This window comes from Miscanthus floridulus, chromosome 14 (assembly GCF_019320115.1).
Source record: "Miscanthus floridulus cultivar M001 chromosome 14, ASM1932011v1, whole genome shotgun sequence".
Lineage (NCBI taxonomy): Eukaryota > Viridiplantae > Streptophyta > Magnoliopsida > Poales > Poaceae > Miscanthus > Miscanthus floridulus.
The window spans coordinates 88826197-88852415 of record NC_089593.1 but is presented as its reverse complement, the minus strand read 5'-3'; the positions used below and the strand labels follow the sequence as shown (position 1 = coordinate 88852415).

The window sequence follows — 26219 nt, the reverse complement described above, 5'->3', positions numbered from 1 at the left end:
CGTGGTGGAGGCCGCACGAGGAAGAAGAGGGTGGCGCCGGTGTCACGGAAGGCGAACGGACGCGGCGCGAGGATGAAGAGGGCGGCGGTGTTCGACGAGGAAGAAGACGAGCGGATCGATCTGCGCCAGGCGCTGGAGGTTATATACCAGAGAGAATTACTCCCGGTGCCAGCCACCAACCGGGAGTAAAAACCCTTTACTCCCGGTGCGTATTACCAATCGGGAGTAAAGGTACCTTTACTCCCGGTGTGTGTTACCAACCGGGAGTAAAGGTACCTTTACTCCCGGTTGGTAACACGCACCGGGAGTAAAGGATTTTTTTAGCGGGCCATGAAACTGCAGCCCACCTTTACTCTCGGGTGGGCTTCCCACCCGGGAGTAAAGGTGGCCTGCAGTTTCGTTTCCCGCCTGTTTTAAGCAATAGTCTTGTTAAATACAATAGAAATGCAATAGTTTTTGTTAAATACATAGTAAAATAAATAAAAGGCATAAAATTATTTTGTTAAAAATATGAATTTTTTTTGTTTATTGCACATAGGAAAAATCTATAACCTAACTTTTTTTATTTTTTGTTAGAATTATAAAACATAATGTAACTAATATTTATTATTTTGTTAATGCAAAAATGTAGTGTTTAATTAAAATTATTAAAACTATTGGTTTTGGACAGGAAATTTGTTTTCACATCATTTTAACGTTAATATTTTAATTTTTCATCACTCAGTATCCTAATTTACCTTTTTGAGAGAGAAATCCCACCAAATCAAACATTGATTTAATTTGAAACATGACATAATAAATATCTGAATTCACAATTATTACATAATATCTCAAACACACACTATATTAAATCACTATATCATCAAGTGGGCACAGCAGTGAACTTCTTCTTTACGTATGTCCCTTGGTTATGATGGCTTCGTAACCATGGAGTGTCCTCATCATTTACCAAGATGCTAGGGTCTTTGTTCACTTTGAAGGGCGGAATTCGGTCATCCTTTTCATATTCTTCTGACATGTCCGACTTGTCCTCAATTCCCACGATGACTCTTTTCCCTAAAAGAACTATGTGGCGCTTTGGCTCTTTGGTTGAGTCATTAACGTTTTTCCCTCTTTTTGGTTTGGTAGACATATCATTGACATAGAACACCTGATTCACATCCTTGGCAAGGACGAATGGTTCATCTTTGTACCCAATATTACTAAGGTCTACTGTTGTCATTCCATACTCGTTGTCTACTGTTACCCCGCCTTCGGTCACCTTGACCCATTGGCACTTGAACAATGGGATCTTCAAAGTAGGTGCATATTCTAGTTCTCATATTTCATCTATGCGTCCATAATATGTCTGTTTATTCCTATTTGGGTCTGTGGCATCTATACGGACACCACTGTTTTGGTTGGTACTCCTTTTATCTTGGGCTACTGTGTAGAATATGTTCCCATTTATCTCGTACCCTTTGTATGTGACGATATGCCATGATGGTTGCATAGCCAATAAATACAGTTGCTCATGGATGCTCTCATCACCTTGACATTTTTTTCGCAACCAACCGCCGAAAGTTTCCATGTGCTTATGCGTAATCCAAGCTTCAGTCTTCCCTAGAAACTCGGATCGTAAGAGATCCTTGTGTGTCTCAATATACGGATCTACCAAAGAGGAGTTATGTAGAACTGTGTAGTGCACTTTATTGAAATAATCATCATCCATACCAATATATGTTTTCCTCCCTAGTGTCCCCTTTCCGCTTAGTCTCCCCTCATGTCTCGATTCAGGAACACCAATCGAGTCAAAGTCAGGAATAAAGTCAACACAGAACTCAATGACCTCTTCTGTTCCATAGCCCTTGGCGATGCTTCCTTCTGGGCGAGCACGGTTGTGAACATATTTCTTCAGGACTCCCATGAATCTCTCTAAGGGGAACATGTTGTGTAGGAACATAGGACCGAGAGTGAAAATCTCCTTGACTAGGTGAACTAGGAGGTGTGTCATAATATCAAAGAAGGAAGGAGAGAACACCAACTCAAAGCTGACAAGACATTGAACCACATCATTCTGTAGTTTAGCTAGATCAGTTGGATCAATTGCCTTCTGAGAAATTGCATTGAGGAATGCACATAGCTTCACGGTGGCTAGACGTACATTTGGAGGTAGAATTCCTCTTAATGCAACTGAAAGTAATTGCGTCATGAGAACATGACAGTCATGGGACTTTAAGTTATAGAATTTCTTCTCTGGCACATTTATAATACCCTTTATATTCGAGGAGAATCCAGATGGTACCTTGATGTTGTTTAAGCATTCAAACATGATTTCTTTCTCCTCTTTGCTTAGAGTGTAGCTAGCAGGACGTAAGTAATGGCGTCCATCATCTGTCTTCTCTAGATGCAGGTTGTCCCTTTCTCTCAAACAACGCAGGTCCTGTCGTGCTTCAAATGTGTCCTTAGGCTTTCCATACACACCCATAAAGCCTAGCAGGTTCACACAAAGATTCTTCGTCAGGTGCATCACGTCGATCGAGCTACGGACCTCCAGGACTTGCCAATAGGGTAGGTCCCAAAATATAGACTTCTTCCACATGGGTGCATGACCGTTAGCGTCTTTCGGAATATGTTGGCTTCCATGTCCTTTTCCAAAGATGACTTTCACATCATTGACCATATCGAGTACATCCTCACTGATTCGGTTGTGAGGCTTGGTCAGGTGGTCTGCCTTCCCTTTAAAATGCTTGCCTTTCTTTCTTACGAGATGATTTGCAGGAAGAAATCGACGATGGCCAAGGTACACGACCTTTTGATATTTTTTCAAGAATACACCTCTAATATCACCGAAGCAGTGTGTGCATGCATTATATCCCTTGTTTGATTGTCCTAAAAGATTACTTAGAGCAGGCCAATCATTGATTGTTACGAACAACAATGCTCGCAGATCAAAGTGTTCCTGTTTGTACTCATCCCACACACGTACACCTTCTTTATTCCACAAAATGAGAAGTTCGTCAATAAGTGGTCTCAGGTATACATCGATGTCATTGCCAGGTTGCTTCGGGCCTTGGATGAGCACAGGCATCACAATGAATTTCCGCTTCATGCATAACCAAGGAGGAATGTTGTAGATACTTAGAGTAACAGGCTAAGTGCTATGACTACTGTTCTGCTCTCCAAAAGGATTGATACCATCTGTACTTAAAGCAAACCTTAAGTTTCTTGCGTCATTTGCAAACTCCAGGAATTCTCTGTCGATTGCTCTCCACTGGGACCCATCAGCAGGGTGTCTCAACATATTGTCTACCTTACGGTCTTCTTTGTGCCATCGTAACAATTTTGCATGTTCTTTGTTTCTGAATAGACATTTCAAGCGTGGTATTATAGGAGCATACCACATAACCTTGGCAGGGATTTTCTTACGCGGACGTTCGCCCTCAACATCACTAGGGTCATCTCGCCTGATCTTATACCGCGACACATGGCATACCGGGCATGCATCCAATTTCTTGTACTATTTGCCACGGTACAGGATGCAGTCATTAGGACATGCATGTATCTTCTCTATTTCTAGCCCCATAGGACAGACAACTTGTTTTGCTTCGTAGGTAGTGGCGGGCAATTCATTGTACTTCGGAATCATCTTCTTTTGGATTTTTAGTAACTCTCCAAATCCCTTGTCAGATACACCATTCTTTGCCTTCCATTGCAGCAATTCTAGTGTGGTTCCCAACTTTTTCTGTCCTGCATCACAAGTTGGGTACAACAATTTCTTGTGATCTTCTAGCATCCGCTCGAACTTGATCTTCTCCTTTTCACTTTCACATTCTCTTTGTGCGTCACGAATGACCTGACAAAGATCATCAGCCGGCTCATCTTCTGTGGCTACCTCTTCTTTAGCTTCTCCCATTGCAGTATCATTGAAGCACGCACCATCAGGAATAATATCATTGTCGTCCCATTGTTCTTCTTCACCTTCTTCCATTACAACACCGGTTTCTCCGTGCTTTGTCCAACAAATATAGTTTGGCATGAAACCCGACTTGAACAAGTGTGAATGAAGAGTCCTTAAGCAAGGATATTCCACCGTATTCTTACATATGGCACATGGGCAGCACATGAAACCGTCGCGTTTGTTTGCTTCGGCCGCACGTAACAAAGAATGCACGCCGTCAATGAACTCTTGGGAGCGGCGATCAGCATTATACATCCAATGACGGCTCATCTGCATTACATGACATAAAATATCATATTAAAACCTAGATCATAATTAATTATTTATACAACATGCGTGCCACCACAAAAGATACAAATTTATGAAAGCATCGCTACAATGTAGACAATCCCAACTACCACTAAAAGAACTAAAGCTAAAATACATTTCAGGAGCACAAGGATTTCGCGACCAATCTCAACTAAAACAGACAGATCCCCCAATTGTGCAACATCTTTGGGCTTCTTCGGCTGGATCACTGCCTCATTAGCCGCCGTATCTGCCTGTTGTGCAAGATATTTTTGCACGAGTTCAACATACTCTTCCTTCCAGTAGAAGCCTGAACATCGTCTACTGCCATCCCACTAAAATTAAAACAAAAAATTAGAACTTTAATCACAACCATCATGAAAATAGGTATAAACTAACCATAATCATTAAATACGATAAAATAACTCACATTGCGATCCGAACACTTGTAGAAGATACGATCCTTGTTGGGACCCTCCTTCTTCACTCGGTACTCCATCATAATCTTCGTCTCATCACGACACTTGCCGCATGGAATGAGAGGAAGGCCTGGCCTAAGTCGCTTTGGAAACCCATGAGAGGCCGAGGACCCGGAAGCAGTTGCCATCTACTCTCTATACTCATTTTTTAATACACTATAAATTTCTCCTTTTATAAACAAATAAAATTAACAAACTATAAAATTATCTAGATCTCTAAACAATGATATTTTTAATGGTCATTGTGTTCTCGTCTTTTACTGCGGCAGGTAAGTAATTCACATGATATTTCCGCAAATTAACAGAAGAATGGGAGTGTACACACATAACAGACTACTACGACGATATCGGGACGTGTGAATAAATAACCATCCATACTAGTTGACCTTGCTTACGTAATCATCTCGGCGAGCATTTCTCCACCGGACGGCACCGTACTTGGCCACGGAAGAGCTCCAATTCTACGAGGAAGGAAACACGGTCTTCCACGACCGTTGCCGCTCTCCCTCGTAGAATCAAAGCTCCTCCTTGACGTCCGTTACCGCTCGGCAGAGAACATGCTCGCCGAAATGAACACGGTCTGCTAGTTCAACTAGTACGGATTTTCTATAATTTTCTAACTATTTTCTAAGTTTTTATTTATATATACTACGTTTAGGTACGGTGATTGACAGACTACTGCGACGATATCGGGACATGTGAATAAATAACCATCCGTACTAGTTGACCTTTCTTACGTGATCATCTCGGCGAGCATTTCTCCACCGGACGGCACCGTACTTGGTCAAGGAAGAGCTCCGATTCTACGAGGAAGGGAACACGGTCTTCCACGACCGTTGTCGCTCTCCCTCGTAGAATCAAAGCTCCTCCTTGACGTCCGTTACCGCTCGGCAGAGAATATGCTCGCCGAGCTGAACACGGTCCGCAAGTTCAACTAGTACGGATTTGCTATAATTTTCTAACTATTTTCTAAGTTTATATTTATATATACTTTAACCTTCTTTCATGTAAATATGCAAGCTTGAAGTGATTTTGAGCTCAAATTGCTTACAAATGAAAAAAACCACAATAAAGAACCATAAATATATATAGTGAACAAAATGGCATAAGAAAATGGTGAGAAATGAGAGTATGAGATTGGTAACCTTTACAACTGAAGAATCGATGGAGGAATCGAAGAAATCGATGGAGGAATCGAAGAATGGATGGAGGAACAATGGAGGGAGGGAGGAAGCAAGAACACTACTGCAGTGAGCTTCAAAATGTGCTGAGCTCGGGCTCGGGGAGGAAGGAGGAGATAGCCGATTTATAAAGGGAGAACATTTAGTCCCGGTTGATGGATCCAACCAGGACTAAAGGTAACTTTCCAACCCCGGGCACAGCCACGGCCCGGGAGTAGACCTTTACTCCCGGTTGGAGCCACCAACCGGGAGTAAAAGTATACCTTTAGTCTCGGTTGGTGGCTCCAACCGGGACTAAAGGTCCCTGCTACCTCTGTCTGACGCAGTAGCCGTTGGGCAGGGACCTTTAGTCCCGGTTGAAGCCACCAACCAGGACTAAAGGCATCTCTAGTCCCGAGCACAAAAAATTCCAGAACTAGAGCTTATTTTAGCCAAGGATCAAAGGTCTATTCTCTACTAGTGCACTGATTACGTGTTCTGAAGTTTCATCCTATAACCCGCAAACTTCACAGACAGGGGATTGAACAGTGTGCTTCCAAAAAGATTTGTTTGACACTGGATTTAATTAAACAGCCTGTAGATACCCCGTAGTCAAGCTTCACCTGTCCCAAAGAGAAAGAGGACTGCCTCTTATCCATCGATTCATTGAGGACCACAAGTACAACAACTAATTTTTTGAGAAGTTTAATGTGCGTTTCTTTTGGAGTGAGAGAGTATTAATCTGTCACAAATTTTGTACAGAGAAAGACGAGGGAAGCTTTATATCATCGTAGAGACCGTCGGAAGTTTCCGCGTAATGAAACGGAAGCTGCCTCATCGCCGCCACGTCGAATAGAAAGCGCTCGGACGCGTGCCGTCCGCGGCAGCTTTCCCCCCTACGCGCACTCAGCGCGGACGGACGACCTGCTGTTGACCTGGCCTGCTACTAGTCTACTACTGCGGTGTGCCGTGAGCAGTCTGCGGAGTCGTTCGCATCGCATCCGGCATATTCCGGCGCCCGGCGTCCCTCCATGGCTTTGGCTGGAGTCGGGGAGGCGCTCGCGTCCGTAGTGCTCAAGGTGGTGTCGCGCAAGCTGGGATCCGCTGTCGGGCAGCAGATCAAGGCGCGATGGAATCTGGAGCGAGATATGGAGGAAATCAAGAGCACGCTGCGGATAGTGCAAGCCGTACTGAGGGATGCCGAGAGGCGATCCGTCAGGGAGGAAGCGGTCAACCTTTGGCTTAAGATGCTCAAGGACGCCGCCTACGAAATCTCCGACATGTTCGATGAATTTGAAGTCAAATTGACAAAGGTAAATCTTCTTCTCGCTTGTGCTATAAATGAAAAAAAAGCCCATTTCCCCCCACATAATAGTATCCTGTTTAGTGTCTTGATGAACTGCTGCAGCAATAATCCTGATAGATCCCAGCCATAATAAGTAGTACTTGGAATCTAGTATCAATCTATATATACGCACACACATCACTAAACATCTTTATCTAAAGTTATAAGGCACAGATTTTGTAATTTGGATCCCATACTAGTCCACCATCGCCCCTCGCCGGCAAGATCTAGGATGGCTTTCACTGGATCCTTCGTCAACTGCGGCAAGTGGGCAGAGAGGACGCATATTGGAAGAACTTCCACCCGTTCACTGTCATGTACCAAGAGTCCCTTTTATGGGTTCAATGGCGGTGAAAATTTATTTTATACCCATTGCTCTACGGAAGAAGAGAATATTAACTGTCATGATACCTCAACAAAGGAGGCCCAACGATAGCAATACCAATTGGAATGCTAGTATTGCGTACCAATGAACTAACTTGGGGCGCGTTTGATCGGGTGCATAGGTGATAGTCCTACCACAAAGGAGGCCCAACACAGATGCTAGGAATAGGATGCTGTTTGTTTGTCTACATTCTTTTAAACCCCTACATGCGTCCTATATTTTTTATTCATCTGCTAACAAGCTGTTGCATCAGTTATTTAGGTAATTTGTCTGTTTTCCCCCCTTTTAAAACTGGGTTTGAATGATTTCATATTGAACAGGGGAAGATCTCTAGCTCTGTTGCCAAGCTTACTATGGGTAAAAAGCTGAAGAATATGAGAGAAAAGTTAACAAAGATAGCCGCACAGCGGACACAGTTTGCATTCAACCTAGATGCCTCTTCAACAGACCACGAAGAAATCAAGAAGAGACAAACAACATCAAAGATCAATAGAGCAACTATCGTTGGAAGGCAGAAAGAGAAGGATGACATTGTAACATTACTAAAATCAGATGAGGAACAAGAAACACTAGTAATCCCTATCTTTGGGTTCGGGGGTATTGGTAAGACCACACTAGCTAAATTGGTTTTCAATGATGATCAGATGCAAGATTTCGATCTGCGAGTATGGGTTTATGTGTCTCCTCATTTTGATTTGGAAATGATTGGCAAAAGTATAATATCACAATTCAAACAACCTGTTGAGGGTTTGGATGGTCTACAGTCTGTAAGTAATTGTCTAGAGGAGACATTGGGTGGCAGAAGTTGCTTGATTGTTTTGGATGATGTATGGGAGAGCAACTTCTTTCAGTTGGATAATTTAAGGCTGATGTTAAGTAACATCAAGGAGAAAAGCAAGATTAGGATCATTGTAACAACACGAACTGAAGAAGTTGCAAGGAACATAGGCACTGTTACACCATACAAGCTGAAGCCATTGTCTGATGATCATTGCTGGACATTGTTCAAACATATGGCTTTTCAATCTGGTTTCTCCTGCAGAGAAGATAAAAATGCGTTGGACAAAATTGGGTGGGATATTGCAAAGAAGTGCCAAGGAGTGCCAATGGCAGTTCAAGCTGTTGGGTTTATGCTGCGCAACAAAAGTGTCGAGGAGTGGAGAAATGTGAGGGATAGTGATATTTGGGATGGCTCCTCAACCACCGATATGCTACCATCGCTGAAGCTTAGTTACTACCAGATGACTGATTACTTGAAGCTTTGCTTTTCCTATTGCTCAGTGTTTCCTAAAGGCTGTGAAATACATAGGGGTGATCTAATTCAGCAGTGGATATCTCTTGGATTCATTCCATCCAGCCCTGGAGAACAATTGACACTTGAGAAGATTGGGGAAAACTATGTGAACGAGCTACTAGGAATGTCCTTTCTCCAATACTCAAGGCCAACATCCTTGGTGAGTGATTAATAGTAGTATATACCTCACTACTCTTGGCATCCAAATCCTAACCATCCTTGGTGTGATTTCCTATTTTAAGTTATTTTTTAAAACATGCATACTACTTCCTCTAATTAATCATAAATATAAGTTTATTTGTACATCGACCCAGTCTCCAATGACTTTTTGGCTAGCAGTATCCATAAAAATAAATAATCTTAAATGGAGATAGTTATATACTACGAAAATATTTTTCATGATGAGTTTATGAGCCTCAACCTTGTGTTATCAATCAATGTGAAACTTTACAAATTGGTGAAAATTCAGAAAAAAAAAAGGAAAAACTAAAATAGACTTACATTTGCCGTCACAGGCAGTGCCAAGTAAAACTGTCCCGAGCATGGAGAGCAAAAATCAAACCTAAGCAAAAGTTCAGGTGGATATTTGCTAAAAAAAGGGCTTATAGGAGAGATAATCGAACCTGGGTCTCTTGACCTTGGAAATTTAACTGGTATATGGACTAAAAATGCAGGGTGGCACTTTTTGGATTAGTTTAATTAATATAATCTATTTATTGCAGGTAACCAAGGAGGACACAAATAACTCTATGCTGCTTAGCATGCACGATTTAATTCATGATCTTGCTAGATCTGTTCTTGGAGATGAACTGCTTTTCGTGGATGGTAAAAAGGGATACACTTCTAGAAATGGCAATCACCGGTATGCATTAGTAGTCAATGGTACAAGACAAATAGATTTATGTGATTATGTTCCTACCAAATTAAGATCTCTGCATATTTTTTACTCTGCGGAAATTCATCCGTCCTTATATAGTAAATCCTTGCGTGTCTTGGATTTAAGCATGTTTTCCAGTGGAAGCTTTCCAGCATCTATTGGTAAATTGAAGCAATTGAGGTACCTTGGTGCTCGTGGGATGCAACATGAATCAGTTCCTGAGGATGTCACTAGCCTTTCAAAACTAATGTATTTGAACATAAGTGGTTCCTCCAAAATTTCAATGCTGCCCGACTCAGTTAAGGCACTTAGAAGCTTACTGCATCTAGACCTATCTGGGTCTTGTAACCTTTCTTCACTACCAGAATCATTCGGAGACCTGATAAACCTATCACATTTAAACCTTGCGAATTGTTCTTTACTCAAAGCTTTGCCCGAGTCCGTAAACAAACTCAGAAGCTTGCTACATCTAGACCTATCTGGGTGTTGTAACTTATGTTCATTACCAGAATCATTCGGTGACCTGGAAAACCTCTCACATTTAAACCTTGCAAATTGTTCTCTATTCAAAGCTTTGCCCAAGTCAGTAAACAAACTCAGAAGCTTGGTACATCTAGACCTATCTGGGTGTTGTAACCTCTGTTCATTACCAGAATCATTCGGCGACCTGACAAACCTCACAGATTTGAACCTGGGGAATTGTATTCATCTCAATACTTTGCCAGATTCAGTAAACAAACTCAGAAACTTGTTTCGGCTGGACCTGTCAGGGTGCTGTAACCTGTGTTCACTGCCAGAATCATCAGGTGACCTGATGGACCTCTCACATTTATACCTGGCGAATTGCTCACTACTCAAAACTTTGCCTGAGTCAGTGGACAAACTCAAAAGCTTGCTACATTTAGACCTAAGTGGTTGTAGTAGCCTCTGTTCGTTACCAGAGTCTTTTGGTGAGCTGATAAATCTATCACATTTGAATCTGGCAAAATGTACTGATCTTTGTTCTTTGCCCAAGTCTTTTGGAAGGCTATGTGAACTTCAGTATTTGAACCTGTCAGATTGCTTAAGACTTGGTCTATGGTTTGATATTGTCACTCTCTGTTGTCTTACTAAGCTACAGTATCTAAACCTGTCCCGTTGTCCAAGTCTCATGCATATACCTGAATCTATCAACAATCTAAAAAATCTCCATACTTTAGATCTCTCGAGATGTCACTGGATCGAGAGATTTCCAGAAAGTCTATGCGGAATGGCCAGCCTCAAGTTTCTGCTAATACATGAGTGCGGACCATGGTTGCAACAGCGTCTCAGGGAGTCTCAGCTTAAGAATCATGTGCTAATGTTGCCCAAGTTTATTGTTCAAAGAACAGATTCAGGCACTTCCAGCAATATTTCACGCCTGCAATCTGTATATCCTGCAGAGCTTGAAATTGTATGCCTTGAAAATGTGACAAGTATCGAAGAAGTGGATGCAGTAAATTTGGCAGGTAAGTCAATACTTTCCAAATTGGCATTGGCATGGACACCAGCAGCTGAACGCTTTCTGGAGGATGAGGCTTTGCTCCAAGGACTCCAGCCTCCTGAAAATCTCATGTTTATAAAAGTACAAGGCTACATGGCAACTTCCTTTTCTGGATGGATGATGTGTATGGAATCATGTCTACTGCATCTTGTTTGCATTGAGATGGTAGATTTACCGAGATGTGAACAACTACCGGTGTTTGGCCAATTACCAAATCTAGAGCGGTTGATTCTAAAGAGGATGCCAATCTTCAGGAAACTGGGAACTGAAATTTGTGGGGGAAGTGGAGCATTTAAGAAACTAAAAGAGTTCACACTAGTAGATCTTGACACCTTAGAAGAGTGGATTACCAAGGTTCCACTGAATGGTGAGTTCATGTTCCCCAGTCTTAACAAGTTGGAAATCTGTGGCTGCCCTAAGTTAAGGTTGACACCATGCCTGCCTAGAGCAATTGAATGGAGAATCCAAGCGAGTGATGAAATTATAGCAAGTCAATATGATGCAGGATCACCATCCTCTTTGACACTATCAAAACTGCATGTTACAAGCTGCCAGCTGCAACCCAACCAGTGGGCACTGCTCGGATTTCTCCCTGCTCTTGAGGTATTGGAAATTTCAAACTATGGACTGGGAAAATTGCCAGACGGCATCAGTTTCCTGGTATCACTGCGATCACTGAAAATAGATATGTGCTTTGATGGTCCAAAAGAACAATTCGATTGGTCACCATTTCTTTCTGCAATTTCTGGTGACGGGGAGGTTGTGATGTTCCCGTTAACTCAACTTACTGCATTGGAGAATTATGAAATAAGTTTTAATAATGAATTGCAAACATGGTGCAAGAAGCATGATAGGTGGACCTTGCAGCCGCCAAAAACGAGGTAACTTTTAGAGCAGTTTTTAGTATGCCCTCTTGCATTATCGTCCAGTTGCCACCGCACATTGCTTTAAAGTTCATGTTAATGTGGAATGTGTCAAGTATAAATGAATCGTCCACCCTTCTTCGTCATTTTAAGCTTTTCGGTTGAACTAGTCAGTTTGTCGTGAATCTTGAAGTGTTAAGAACAGCGAAACACATATATAGAACATGCAGCTACGCGCAATCATGCCCACTAGCATTTTTGCACACTAGAAATACTGGGTTAGCACATAAAAGGCTAGTCCCTGTGTACCAAAAAAACACATTTTAGACATGAACACATTCTCCAAAGTACAACTTTGATACTTTTTGTTACGATATATTTACAAACATAGAAACATTATATTATTTATGAAACTGTATTACGAGATAAATATGCCTTTTCAGATATTGGAACTCAACTCATAGCAATTTCCAAACCATTGACATAGCAATTGACCAAATTGGCATAGGCATTGTCAAGCACGAATAAATTTTACATAGGCATTGTCAGACTAGATGAATAAAATTTACATAGCCATTGTCAGACCATCGACAACAAATTGACATAGTATTCACAACAAATTAATATAGCATCAAATTCATTTGAAATGCATTTGTCAATCAAAATGACAATCACTTTCACAACAAATTTACATAGCAATTTTGTTTTCATTTACCTTGTACTAGAGGAGAGGAATTTGGTAAGGGGTCAGGGCTCGTGGTAGGGGCGGCCATCCAAAGGTGCTCGAGGCTGAGCTACCCACTACCTCCGATTGGTGTCACCACTGGCATCCCTATATATCCCTATTAGACGTTTTTGTTATTATTTATAGGTTTATTTAGATAAGAAACATATACTGATTTTTCTACTCCTATTGCTTATTTTTTTTAGCAGTGGGCAACTTTCTTTGAACGACACTTGGTCAGGATCGAACAGAAGGAAGAAGCGCGGCCCCTGAGCAGGTAGTACATCCTTCGGCTCAAGCAGCAAGCTGAGGCGCTCAGTGCCGTCGGGCAGACTCTTCGTGATAACGAAATCATCAGGTGCATCCTCCAGTGCAGCAGCAACAACATCAGCTTTGATGATAAGAAAGCAATCATGGACATCCTCTACCCCAATATGGAATATAGGAAAATCGACTTGGACGACTACGTCTTCGTTGGGTCACTCCCCCCAATTAACGGCCTAACGCTGAATGGTCTCTATGCTCGTCTTGTGGTTGGCAACGTTCGGCTGCATCCGCTCCTCGTCCTACTACTGCAGTTAGTCATAGCTGCCGTCTGTCTCCTCTGCTACCGCCGTCTGTCTAGCTCACCGCCCTAGGCAAATGCTGCTTCAGCGCCATGTGAGGGACATGGCCATGCTGGGGCGATTGCAGCGATTTCTTAGCTCAGCGCGATGTAGCAGTAGCAGCTAGCGAGCCATGGTTGCTGTAAAATATATGCAGGAAGAGATCCCTCCTAAGGGTCCTCGGTGTTTCATTATATAGGAGTACAAGAGTACAACACAATTACAACAGGGAGTTGTTATGGTAACCAACTCCAACTATAAACATAGAATAGCTACGGGATAGGATCCACGTGATCAACTATTCCTAAATATACCAACTCCTAAATATAGCATATTCTAACATCCTCCCGCAATCTCAGCCATTGGCAAGGTTGAGATTGAACTTAAACTCTCTCAATTTGGATGCCGAGATAGGTTTAGTAAAACCGTCTGCTACTTGATCACCTGTGCTGACAAATCTGATATCCAGTAACTTCTGTGCCACCCTTTCACGAACAAAGTGAAAATCAATCTCAATATGTTTCGTCCTGGCATGAAAAACTGGATTTGCGTTGTATCCACATCATTTTAGCTGTCGCATTAGCCAATGCTTTGTACTCGGCCTCAGTGCTAGAGCGAGACACCGTAGGCTGTTTTCGAGCACTCCAAGAAACAAGATTAGGTCCAAAGAATACTGCAAATCCTCCCGTGGACCGCCTATCATCAACACATCCTGCCCAATCAGCATCAGAGAAGGCGCTGACAAGAGTAGAGTTTGACTTCCTCATTTGCAATCCTATAGACAGAGTGCCTTTTACATATCGCAAAATTCTTTTAACAGCACTCCAATGTGTCGTGGTTGGAGAATGAAGAAATTGACACACCTTATTAACGGCAAAGGAAATATCAGACCGGGTGAGAGTTAAATATTGAAGTGCCCCAACCACACTTCTATAATTTGTGCAATCATCATCACCAAGACGATCTCCAGTAGCAAGACGGAGCTTCTCGGTGACAGAGATGGGAGTATCAACCGGTTTACAGTTCCACATATTGGCACGCTTGACCACATCCGTAGCATAACGCTGCTGTGTCAACACCAGACCATCAGAAACACGGTTCACTTCAATGCCAAGGAAAAAATGAAGATCACCGAGATCCTTTAGAGCAAAGTCGGTCTCAAGAGCAGTGACCAACGCCTTTGAAGCAGCCAAGGATGAGCTGGCAACAATGATGTCGTCAACATAGACTAAGACAAAGATAGTGACCTGTCCATTCCGATAGAAGAATAGTGATGTGTCCCCTTTTGATGGTGTGAATCCCAGCTGAATGAGTTTGCCACAGAGACGTGCATACCAAGCCCGAGGGGCCTGCTTAAGGCCATACAAGGCCTTATCCAATTTGCAAACAAAATTGGGACACCATTTGTCTTCATATCCCGGAGGCTGACGCATATAAACCTCTTCTTCCAACACACCATGAAGAAAAGCATTCTGAACATCGAGCTGCCGCAACGACCACCCATTTGAGACTGCAACTGCCAAAACAAGACGAACTGTGGCCGCCTTCACTACCGGACTGAAGGTATCCTCATAATCAATACCATACTGCTGTTTGTATCCCTTAGCAACAAGTCGTGCCTTATAGCGATCCACAGAACCATCAGCCTTACGCTTTATCTTGTAGACCCATTTGCAACCGATGACATTTTTGTGCTTGGGAGCAGGAACCAAATGCCAAGTTCGGTTTTTCATCAAGGCATCATATTCCTTGTCCATGGCCGTGACCCAACGATCATCGCGAAGAGCGGCCTTCACAGTTGTCGGTTTGTCAGGTTCAACAGTGCTAGTTAGCCCCCAACGAACCGTGCCATCCGTGTACTGCTTGGCCTTTGTAATTCCTCTTTGAAGTCGAGTGCCATGATGATGTGTTGACGGGGGCATAGGATGCACCATAGGATCTACAGGCGCACCGGAACCAGCAACGGGATCCTGAATGCCAGCCTGCTCCTGAATCGGCAGCAAGGGGAGCACGGGATCCACTGCAGCACCTAGCGAAGGCGGCGGAGAGCCAGATGCAGCTGGAGTCGATGTAGAGGATCCCGGGCACGCAGCCGGGAACAAGCCTGACACGTCAGTCGGAGCGTCCGGATCGAATGGCAGAGACTCCGAGCCTGGATTCCGGAGCAGAACCAAGCGCTGCTGTCTCCAATCCCAAAGAGGATTGCGCCGCCGGTCCCGTACGAGGTACGGACGTATCATCTCCGTGTGCCGCACCAGCGTTGTCGTGACGCGGTACGCCGGACGGCTGCATGAAATAATGCCCGGGACGCGTCGTTTCTTCACCAAATTGCTCCAAATTTTGCCCTGCATCAGCCACAGCACTAGGGACACTAGAAACAACATTAGTAGGACAATTAATCAGATGGTGATCATGCATATTTGCACTCCCAAATTCAAGTGATGGATCTGGATTCTTAAGAATATCCGACAAAAGGTCAAGTTCGGCACGAAGACGTGCTCCAGCATTGGAATGAAGCTCAAAGAAAGGATAGATGGTCTCGTCAAAAACCACATCACATGAAACATAGATACGATCGGTAGATGGCTCAAGACATTTGAAACCTTTGTGAAGATTGCTATATCCGAGGAAGACACACCGTTTTGACCGGAACTGGAGTTTCTTGGTGTTGTATGGCCGGAGATTAGGCCAAATAGCACACCCAAAGGTCCTAAAGAAGGAATAGTCCGGTGAAGATCCAAGGAGTAGATCATGTGGGGTGTTGTTGTGAATGGTTTTTGAGGGAAGACGATTGATGATGAATACTGCAGTTAAAAAGGCTTGATCCCAATACTTGAGTGGCATGGACGCATGAGCAAGAAGTGAGAGGCCAACTTCTATAATATGGCGATGCTTGCGTTCTGCAGATCCATTTTGCTGGTGAGCATGAGGGCAGGAAACATGGTGAGCAATGCCTAAGCGCTTGAAGAAGGCATTAAGAGATTGATATTCTCCTCCCTAGTCCGACTGGACTGCAAGGATCTTATGGCTAAACTGGCGCTCAACCATGTTCTGGAAATCACGAAAGCATTAGGAAAACCTCAGACTTAAAATGCAGCAAATAGATCCAGGTGAACTTGCTAAAATCATCGATAAAACTGATATAATAAGAATGCCGACCCATAGAAGTTGGTGTAGGTCCCCCATACATCAGTAAACACAAGCTCAAAAGGTTTAGAGGAAACACTATTGGACTTTGGATAAGGTAACTGATGGCTCTTGGCCATTTGACAAGCATCGCAAATCACACCACTATTGTTTGACTCACTAGAAAAAGATAACTTATGACGACTAAGAACACTCTTGACGACAGGCGACGAAGCATGACCTAGACGACTATGCCATAAGGAGATGGACACCTTAGCAACTCCAAGGACTTGTTTATTTGATGAAGGCTGGTTTTGTGGATGATGAGGCTTCAATGGATAGAGACCACCCTCACATTCCCCTTCGAGGAGTGTCTTCCTCGTCACCTGTTCCTTAAGAGAAAAATATTTTGGATGAAGTTCAAGAAAGGCATTGTTATCTTTGACTAGACGATGTGCTGAAATAAGATTTTTAGTGGCGCTAGGAACATGAAGAACATTGTTTAGATGAATGTTACGAACTGGGGATTGCAAAACACTATGACCAACGTGATTAATTGTCATACCTGCCCCATTCGCTGAAAGCACTTGTTCCCCTCCACGATACTTTGCCACGGAATGACGGAATATTTCAAAAGGACCTGCAGATCGATACTGCGATTGATTGCCAGGGTTGAGGAGCTGGACTGTGCCATGTGTGGCGTTTCGATTGGTAGAGGTGGTGGCTGTATTATTTCTTGTTTTACTCGGTATCTACTATATCAACATATATGTAGAATTGTAGACACATGACCCTTTGGGTATTCACTTCTAGACTAGAAAGCACTGATGATACTTTCCTAATTTTATTTTCATTTATTTCCATCGGCACAACATCTTGACGTATCTTATTTGCAATGCATTGGTTCCGTGGTTAGCAATTTCATCTTTCCTTCCGTAACGAGACACAGTTTCGAAGTTAATCAACTAACCAACGCACCAGCAATGCATCAGCTATTCATCAACACATACGTTCTTTCATTAGGCGGGTATATGGAAATTTCGAGTGGGAGTTGTCATGACCCGATCATCACTTGTTCATAATCATCATCATCATGAGCATCATTTGCATTTGAATTCTAATTGGAAAACTAAGTGCTGAAGAAACTGAACAATTCTAGGCACCACATGTCCCAGCAGATCATCCGCCGCACCCACGAAACGTACCCGCTGGAACATCTACACAGACTTATAGTTTGTTAGACTAATCGTGCTCTGATGGATCATCCCGTGCTCACGCGGACCGTCCGCCAGAACATGACATGCACAGATTTGAGGTGTCACTTGTGGAGCTCTCCTTGTTAGGTTGATCTCCACCAATGGTCAATTGGACCATTGATCTGTGCCCTGATCGGGGGCGCTCAGCCTTTCTACTGGCTGATAGGCCCCTGTTCGCGCAGCGTAATAAATAGGAGGTGGGGGCTGGGGCTCGAGACACGAGGTTCACCGTAGCCGCGAGCGTCCCACCGATGTCCTAGCCCTAGTCCTATCTAGAAGGGCGCGCTGTAAGCGACGGGAAGCGCCATCGCCTTCGTCGTCGCCACTGGATCGCCCTCCACGTCGATGCTACCTCGGCGGCGGCGCCATGGCCATGACTGCCCTTTGGTGAGGTACATCATCAAGTTCCCCCATCTAAGTCAATTTTTTCTCCACTGATCTACACTTAGAGGTTCTAGAATTTCTATCAATGGTATCGGAGCCGTGCTAGGCATAGATCTGGTAGGGGTAGTAGCAGTTTAGAAGGAGATGAGAAAGATCTGATTCGGATCGAAGTAGTGGGTCCCTAACCCTAACCCTAGAAGGGGAGGAACAACAGAAGAAAGAGGGTTCGATTCGGCCCGATCCAGGATCGACTCAAACCCGAACCCTAACCCGCGTAAATCGATTCGGGGAAGAAAAACAGCAGCAGAGGGTTCGTGTCGAACCCTAACCCTAACCCGACTCGACCCAAACCCTAACCCTAGACCGAACTTGCTCTGAGAAGAAGAGAAAAGAAGATCCAAACAGAGAGGAGAAGAGGGGGAAAGGGGAAGGGCTAGGGAGGCGGCTTATCTCGCCAGGCCTCCACTCACCGAAGCACTCCGGGAAGGACCTCGCGCCTCTGCACCACAACCGTGCTAGGGCGCCACCGCTAGGCCACTCGACAACTGGCGCGCTTACCCATAGGGGAGCGCACGCGTCGGCGAGGGGGCCGGCGATGGCGCCACCATCTCTCTGCCATCTTCGGTGGCTCTCTGCGCTCACTCACTCAGTGGCTGCCGCTGAGAGAGAGAATGGGGAGAGAAGAGTGAGCTAGGGTTTGGGGGAGCGTCGTCGACGCTGGGTTTTGATCCGGCGAGATCAATGCGCTGCCGTCGATCTCCATCCAACGGCTCAGAGCAATCGGACTAGATTGAGCCCAGGCGGGCGCGCAGAGGACCACTGTGCCGGCCCAGGCCCAGGTTGCGGCCTTAGGTAAGCACAGCGGGCTGCGGGCGCGTAGTTGGGCCAGGCCGAGCCGAATGAATAGTAAACACAAAGTTTTTGTTTTATTATTTTCAGAAGCAGTTTTGATGGATTTTGTAAAGTTTTGGAATCTCTGTCAAAATTTGAACCAACGGGATAATTTTTTCAGAAAGTAGATGAGTAAAGTAAAATGCTTCTGAAAATAGATAAAGAATTTTTTCATATTTCCGCTGCAAAGTTTAATGTTGATTATCTTTTAATTAAATTCGAACCAACGAGAGAATTTAATTTGAAGTGTAGTTATATTTAGTAAATTATGATTATGTTTATCCTCTAATTAAATTATAACCAACGTAAAAATTTAAATTAGAGGAGTAGTCCATTTGTTTAAGTCATATTATGGTATTGTTATTTTTTGACCAACGTTGATGACGACAATATTATAATGAGTTCAAGTTTGAGGTTTAAATCTCTGATAAATTTACACTAACATGATCAATTTTTCAAGAGAGTAGATAAGGATCGAAAAATGCTCCTAAACTAAAAGAATGTATTTTATTATCAAGTTTTCGCTGCAATGATGTTGATTATCTTCTAATTAAATTCGAACCAACAGGATAATTTAATTTTGAAGAGTAGTTATATGTATTTCAAGTTGATTTATGAGTTTTATGCATTAATTCTATTTTCTGCCCAAGGGTGATTTAGAATTGATGCAGAAGCACCTGGTTTATTTAACCGACGAAATCACTCGGCTGCATGCCAATGGGCTGCAATGCTAGGGGTATGTGAATGAAAAGACTTGAGTTAAGCCAGTTCAGGATAATTTTTTGTTAGTTTACTAATTTTCTGATTAAATTAGAACCAACAGGAAGATTTAATTGGAAAATGAAGTATAAGTGAATGTTTTAGTCATCATGACTAAATTTTTCGTTACGGTAATTTATATATGGATTTATCCCGCATGGAGAGAAGTTTGGCATAGTACTTATGCTAGTCAATCATGCATGACGGAAGAAGTTTTGTGATGACTCATATGTTTCTGTATCTCGCATAGCGAGAGAAGTTTGGGTAGTTTTTATGCTATCATAGTATTAACCATGACACAATAGAAATGCATCGTCATAGTCAATACTAATCAAAAGACAAGAAAAGGATGCAAGTGTGCCTTGCAAAACTATAGTTAATAAAAGACCTCGATGAGTTCTTGAAGTGGAATGAAGAAAGTGTACTCCTATACGGATCAAGAAATAACTTTGTTTACATGACGTAATCATGTGAATGAAGTAAGTTATAAGTGTCTCCTCGTTCACAGGTTTTCTGAATAGTTTTCGAAATTATAGCAGTATAGTTTATGCCATATTTCGAGAGGGAGAATTGTGAGATGAATTAAGAGTAAGAATTCAGATCAATTAAGAAACTACTCTTCATTAAGAGTGAGATAAAGAGAGAGAATGTTAGGTTGATCTCCACCAATTGGCCCAACGCCCTTGATCCGTGCCCTGATCAGGGGGGCGCTCAGCCTTTCTAGTTTCTACTGGCCGATGGGCCCCTGTTGCGCAGTGCAATAAATATGAGGTGGGGGCTGAGGCTCGAGACACGAGATTCACCGCAGCCGCCAGCGCTCCACCGACGTCCTAGCCCTAGTCCGATCTAGAAGGGCGCGTTGTAAGCGACGGGAAGCGCCATCGCCTTCGCCGCCGCCACTGGACCGCACCTCCACGTCGATACTACCTTGTCGGCGGCGCCATAGCCGCGACTGCCCTTTGGTGAGGTACAGCACCAAGTTCCCCCATCTAAGTCAAGTTTTTCCCCACTGATCTACGCCTAGAGGTTCCATAATTTCTATCACTCCTGACCCCAAAAGTCAGGCCACCTATTGCCACTTTGTGAGAGAGCCAATCCAGGCACCAGAACACACACTCTCTTTCACTCTCCACTCACTCTTACACTCCCACTCTCTCTAGTCCATCTCCCTCTGTACACTCTTACACACCAAGGAGGAGCAAGGGGGGAGGGAAGGGGAAGGAGAAGGGATTAGAGACCATCACCAGCAGCAAGGAGGCATGGATTTCGTCTAGGGGCACCTAAACATAAGAGGTTGGGAGGTGAGATTGGAAGTATTTTAGGAACTCTTGGAGATATGCTCAATAACATTTTATTTGGCAGTCAGTCCCATTAATTCGAAAACCCCACATATTAAGTTTTTTGTAATTTTTTTAAGAAAAGCGGCAAACCTTTCTTCAAGGGGTGAACCTCTTTTGTGATTTATGGCTTAGCGCGTAACATATGGCCTACTTATCTCGGATGTTGAGAAATTTTAGCTAGCCCACTGAAAGCTACACAGATAAATTATTCCTATGAAAGCCTGTGAAAGAGTATATTTTTTATGATCGACAAGGACAGCACATACGCCTCGTTTTCTTGAAACATGTCATGTAACCATGCATGGGAAAACAATTAGCCAAAAATATGTAAGTCCTCATGCTTAGTCCCGGACTTAAATTTAGTAACAAGTTTCACAGCAAAGACTTTTTTTTTCAAATTGAATCATTATTTGATCAGTCGATTGGGATAAACAAAAAAAAAACCTTTCACTTATACAAATCAGGTCCCGTAGTTATCCGATCTAAGGTTTGGTGATGAAGGAGGTATTGGTTAGAGTGCCCGAAGGATTGGAGCCCGGGAGAAATAAACCATGTTATATTAGCCTGCTGGTCGAACTTGGTGGCTGCTTCGGCGTCGACGACCTCAATAAGTTCGCAACTGAAACGGATTTGCTAGCGTCCGGACGTTCGATCCGAACGCTAGTATCAGGATGCTGCCTCACATAGGGAGCGAACGAGCTCATAGCGCGTCGGGGTCACGAGCGAGCACACCAGTAGGGGGCCCACGCTGCTCCGGATGTCGTCTGCGCAGCCGGCCGTTTCCCACGCACATTCCATGTGCAACACCCGATCTATTTTTGAAAGCATCCAGATGCAACATACAAAAAGAAGACATATGAAACACTTAAAACAAATGTCTGAAACACTTACGAAAACGTCTGAAAAATATTTAAAAACCATTGTAAACATATGCAATATTCATATGAAACACTTGTAAACATACGCATGAAACACCTGAAAACACTTGAAACATATGCTTGCAACATGCATGTATATGCAACATCCAGATCTACTTTTGTAACATCCAGACAAAACACTTACAACATTCGTCTGAAACAAATGAAATATTTGCAACATACACTTGAAACATATGTGTATAGCCATTACAACATGAGTAACATCCCAATCTACTTTTGCAACATCGATATACAACACTTGCAACATACCTTTGAAACATATGAAACACTTGAAACATACTATTGCAACATGCACTTTCAGCTGCTTGCTGCTTGGAGGCTTGTTAACGCGGAGCTCGAAGCCGCGGAGTGGCGCGGAGGTCGCTGGTGTGGAGCTCGGCGGCGGCACGGACCTTGGTAGGGGCAGGGGCAGGCGGATGGAGCACGGTCGTGACAGGAGGTGCGAGTCCAGGAGCGAGCTAGAGAGTGCCTAGCGCGTCGAGCTCGTTGTGCGTAGCGCGGGCGGGCGACAAAGGCGTAAGCGGGGGTGGCGCGGGCGAGTGCGGGTCCGTCCCGCGAGCAAAGCAATCGGGCGACACGGGCGGGGGCGAGTGCGGGGTCCGTCTATCCGGACAGACAACTGAAAACATGGCTCTAGCTAGCATCACAGCGGGCTTTATGGCGATGCTGCGCGAAACTGAAACTTGCATTGGCAACCCACCTCTTCAATATAGGGCGCGTTTAGATGCAAAAAATTTTGGGTTTTCGCTACTGTAGCACTTTCGTTTGTATTTGGCAATTAGTGTCTAATTATAGACTAATTAGGTTCGAAAGTTTCGTCTCACGATTTCTCATCCAACTGTGCAATTAGTTTTTTTTCGTCTATATTTAGTACTCCATGCATGTGCCGCAAGATTCGATGTGATGGGTACTGCGCAAAAATTTTTTGGAAACTAAACATCCCATAATATGTTCCTTGCACAGAACGGGTAGACCGTCAGCATAAGAGAGTTTACAAGAGCGAATGAACAACAGAATACCTACGTGACCAAGATCATGCATGCAAGACAACCACCACCCCGTATATACTGAGGATCCCATCTCCCTCTGGTACCTATGCCAAAAAGTGAATAAAAAATCAATAAAAAAGGAAGAGGACCTAGAGCAAGTGAGGTGGCTTGACTCGTTGATGTAGTTATTAGGACCAGTCAAGCCACCTCAATTTTATTGTAATCGAAAAAACTAATAGAAAAAGGCCAATGTAAGACCTTGTAACATAGAACTGAGACCTTGAAACGGTGACCCTGATATTACGGCTAATAATATCGTTAATTGTTACTCTCATGCTAATAATATCGATATTATTAGCATGAGAGTACTTTTTTATCCCCCAAACTTTAAACGGGTCTTCAAACTCTCTTCTATATCAATGAAATAGGCACTAGGTCATGCCCGTTCGTTAAAAAAAATATGAGATATTGGCTTTTGCAAAGAAATTAATGAAAGCAACGGGCATGACATCTGGTCCTCCTCATATTTTTTTTATTTCTTAGTAATCGAAAATTAAAAAAAGCATAAGTTTTTTTTTTCTGAACTGAACACTCACAAGCATATTCAGATGCATTGTTTATTTGATTAGCCATATATACTTAGTTTCAGTTTCCACCCATCACATGTTTTTTTTGTCACATCACTGTTCGATTGGAAACTGACGCTTTCTGCAATCACATCGTCCACGAATTCTGCATATGTCATGATCGAAACATATTGAATTGGTAGGTCGTTGAATATATAGAGCACATGCCAATAGACAGAACAAAGAAGAATGCATATCAAGTGGCATTTGCATCGGATCATCAAAAAATAATTGAGAGGAAAGGTGATGCCGTTCTGCCCCCTTGGCATGCAATTGGGCCGTCAATACACAGTACCTACTTGACGTTGACTCTATGGCCCATTTCTCTGTTAATGTTTTGCACTGTTCCTGAAGATCTTTTAGAGGGGCCTTGAATACCATGGCATCATGATAAAGGTTTAGGCTAACAGTTTGTTCCCTTCTCCTTTTCGTATGATATGGACTAAAACAGAATCATCACGGTACACCGCCCCCGCGTCGCTCCCCCACGCGGGCGACATGGGCGGCCGCTCCCTCCCAAACCCTAGCAGCCGCCCCTTCCCTCCCCTCCCCCTGCCACACCGCCGCCGGAGCCGGCCGCCGGCATGGCCACGCGGCTCGCCGGGATGGCGGTGGCGGGGCTCCTCCTCTCCTTGCGATTTGGTGGCGCTGGTGACAGCGAGCCGACGGCTCTCCTCCTACACGGGCTGCGTGGAGCCCGACGGTGGCGTCCGCCGCGGCTGTTGGCGGCGCTGGCTGGTGTCCGACTGGCGCATGGGGACGGCCACGGATCCCCTTCTCCCTCGCCCGTTCCTTCCTCCAGACTTGGCGCGCGGCGGCGGCGTTGGCCCGGATTGTTGGATAAAGTCCTGGGCGGCTGGATCCGGTGTCCACGCGGTAGGATTTGGAGCTCCAGCGCCTAGATCCGGCACTCTCTCGAAGGGCTGGCGAGGCCGGTGGCTGGCCAAGGCGGAGGCGGGGCACAACAGCAAAGGGTGTCGGCATCGGTGCTCTACTGCCGGTTCTGATGCCACTGGGCAGGGGCGGCGCCCACGGGGGTGGGGCATATGTCTGGTGGTGGCTGACGTCCGGTCGCAGCGTCGGCAGCACGTGCCAAGAGCCGACGACAACGATCGGCTGAGGCGTTGGTCGTGCGGCGGTGTTTCACGAGCAGCGGAGTCAGGTCTGGCTTCGCGTTGCCCGGCCGGAGAGGGTGATAGCCGACGCAGCTGTGCGGCTGCTGCGTGCAGCCCGCGCGTCGAGGCCCCTCTGAAGGGTTTACTGTGGAGCGGCAGGACAACAGCGAAGGCAGTGATGGATGGCAAGGGGCCTTGCTTCTTGGCCCAACGTTCGTGCTAGAGGACTCCTGGGCGAAAGCCTAGCGATGACGGCACCTGTGGGTGCCGCTTTCCCTGTTGGGGGCGTCGTGTATCCCCTCTAGCACTATCATCCAAGGGTGAAAGTCCGGTCCACTTTGGACGTGCGACGGTGACGCCATCGGCGTCGCTACCTCCCTGAAGGCGTCGTGTTTGGATTTCATCGTGGCCTCGATGTCTCCTCGGTGATTGTTCTTCGCTTCTTGGCGCCTCGATGACGCGTGGAGGCGGGTCTTGCTGTGAGAAGTCGAAGCTGCTGCATCAGGGACGTGGCTCGGCAACGATGACACACGACGAGCCCCCACCTTCATCGTAGGCTAGGGTCTGCTAGGGGTCGGCAAGCGCTGGAGGTGCTCGTGGCTTGTGTGTGGACTGCCATGAGAAGTCGAAGCTGCTGGCGTCTTCAGCCATGCTCGGTAACGATAACCCATGGTAGTGTGCCGTGTTAGTGCTCAGCTGCGTCGTGTGGGTTGGTTAGCCTATCGGGTGCTCTTTTTGAAATCCCGTTGGCTAGCCCTATTGTACGTAAATTCTTTCGTCTTAATTGAGCGGTAGAGCTCCTGCCTTTATTTAAAAAAAAAGATATGGACTAAAACCTAGCTTGCTCCACAGCTGTTGATAGGTTCACAAATAGTAATACCGGGCTCTCATTTAATCAATAAACAAAAACCTAGAACCATATGGATGGTGATAATATAATTAAGGGCAGTGTATTCCTATGCCCAAGGTGATGTGTTCCAAGATTGAGAAATATAATATTTCAAAATAACACTCCTGGATCTGGATGTTAGCAAAACAATCTCTACTTTACCTCGTTTATTCATCTCGTGTGCCAGGATTAGTAAATAAAATCTTTCCACTCATTTTTTAGATAAGAGTAAATAAAATCTTTCCACTCATACTTATAAACTTTAATTAGTAGAATAGACCATATATCATTGTCCTACTTTATACTAGGAGAACAACTCCACTTTTCGTATGATATGAAAGGATTTACAAATACATGGTGTATAAGTTGTCGACAGTGTACATGTTTCCATGTACAGTAGGACAATAGGAGGAAGTGATAAAGT

General features: G+C 44.3%; 1 protein-coding gene across 2 annotated transcripts; it reads left to right on the top strand.

The window, feature by feature from the left end:
• Positions 1-6681: 6681 nt before the first annotated feature.
• Positions 6682-13949, top strand: LOC136504515 (putative disease resistance protein RGA3). Of its 2 annotated transcripts, none has more exons than XM_066499452.1 (4): positions 6682-7180; positions 7918-9051; positions 9614-12171; positions 13087-13949. In XM_066499452.1, exons 1-4 carry the CDS (start codon positions 6899-6901, stop codon positions 13148-13150), a joined length of 4038 nt encoding a protein of 1345 aa, XP_066355549.1. In that variant the 5' UTR covers positions 6682-6898; the 3' UTR covers positions 13151-13949. The 2 variants fall into 2 exon arrangements, with proteins under 2 accessions (XP_066355549.1, XP_066355548.1); XM_066499451.1 differs by having other exon boundaries at positions 13084-13949.
• Positions 13950-26219: the final 12270 nt, after the last annotated feature.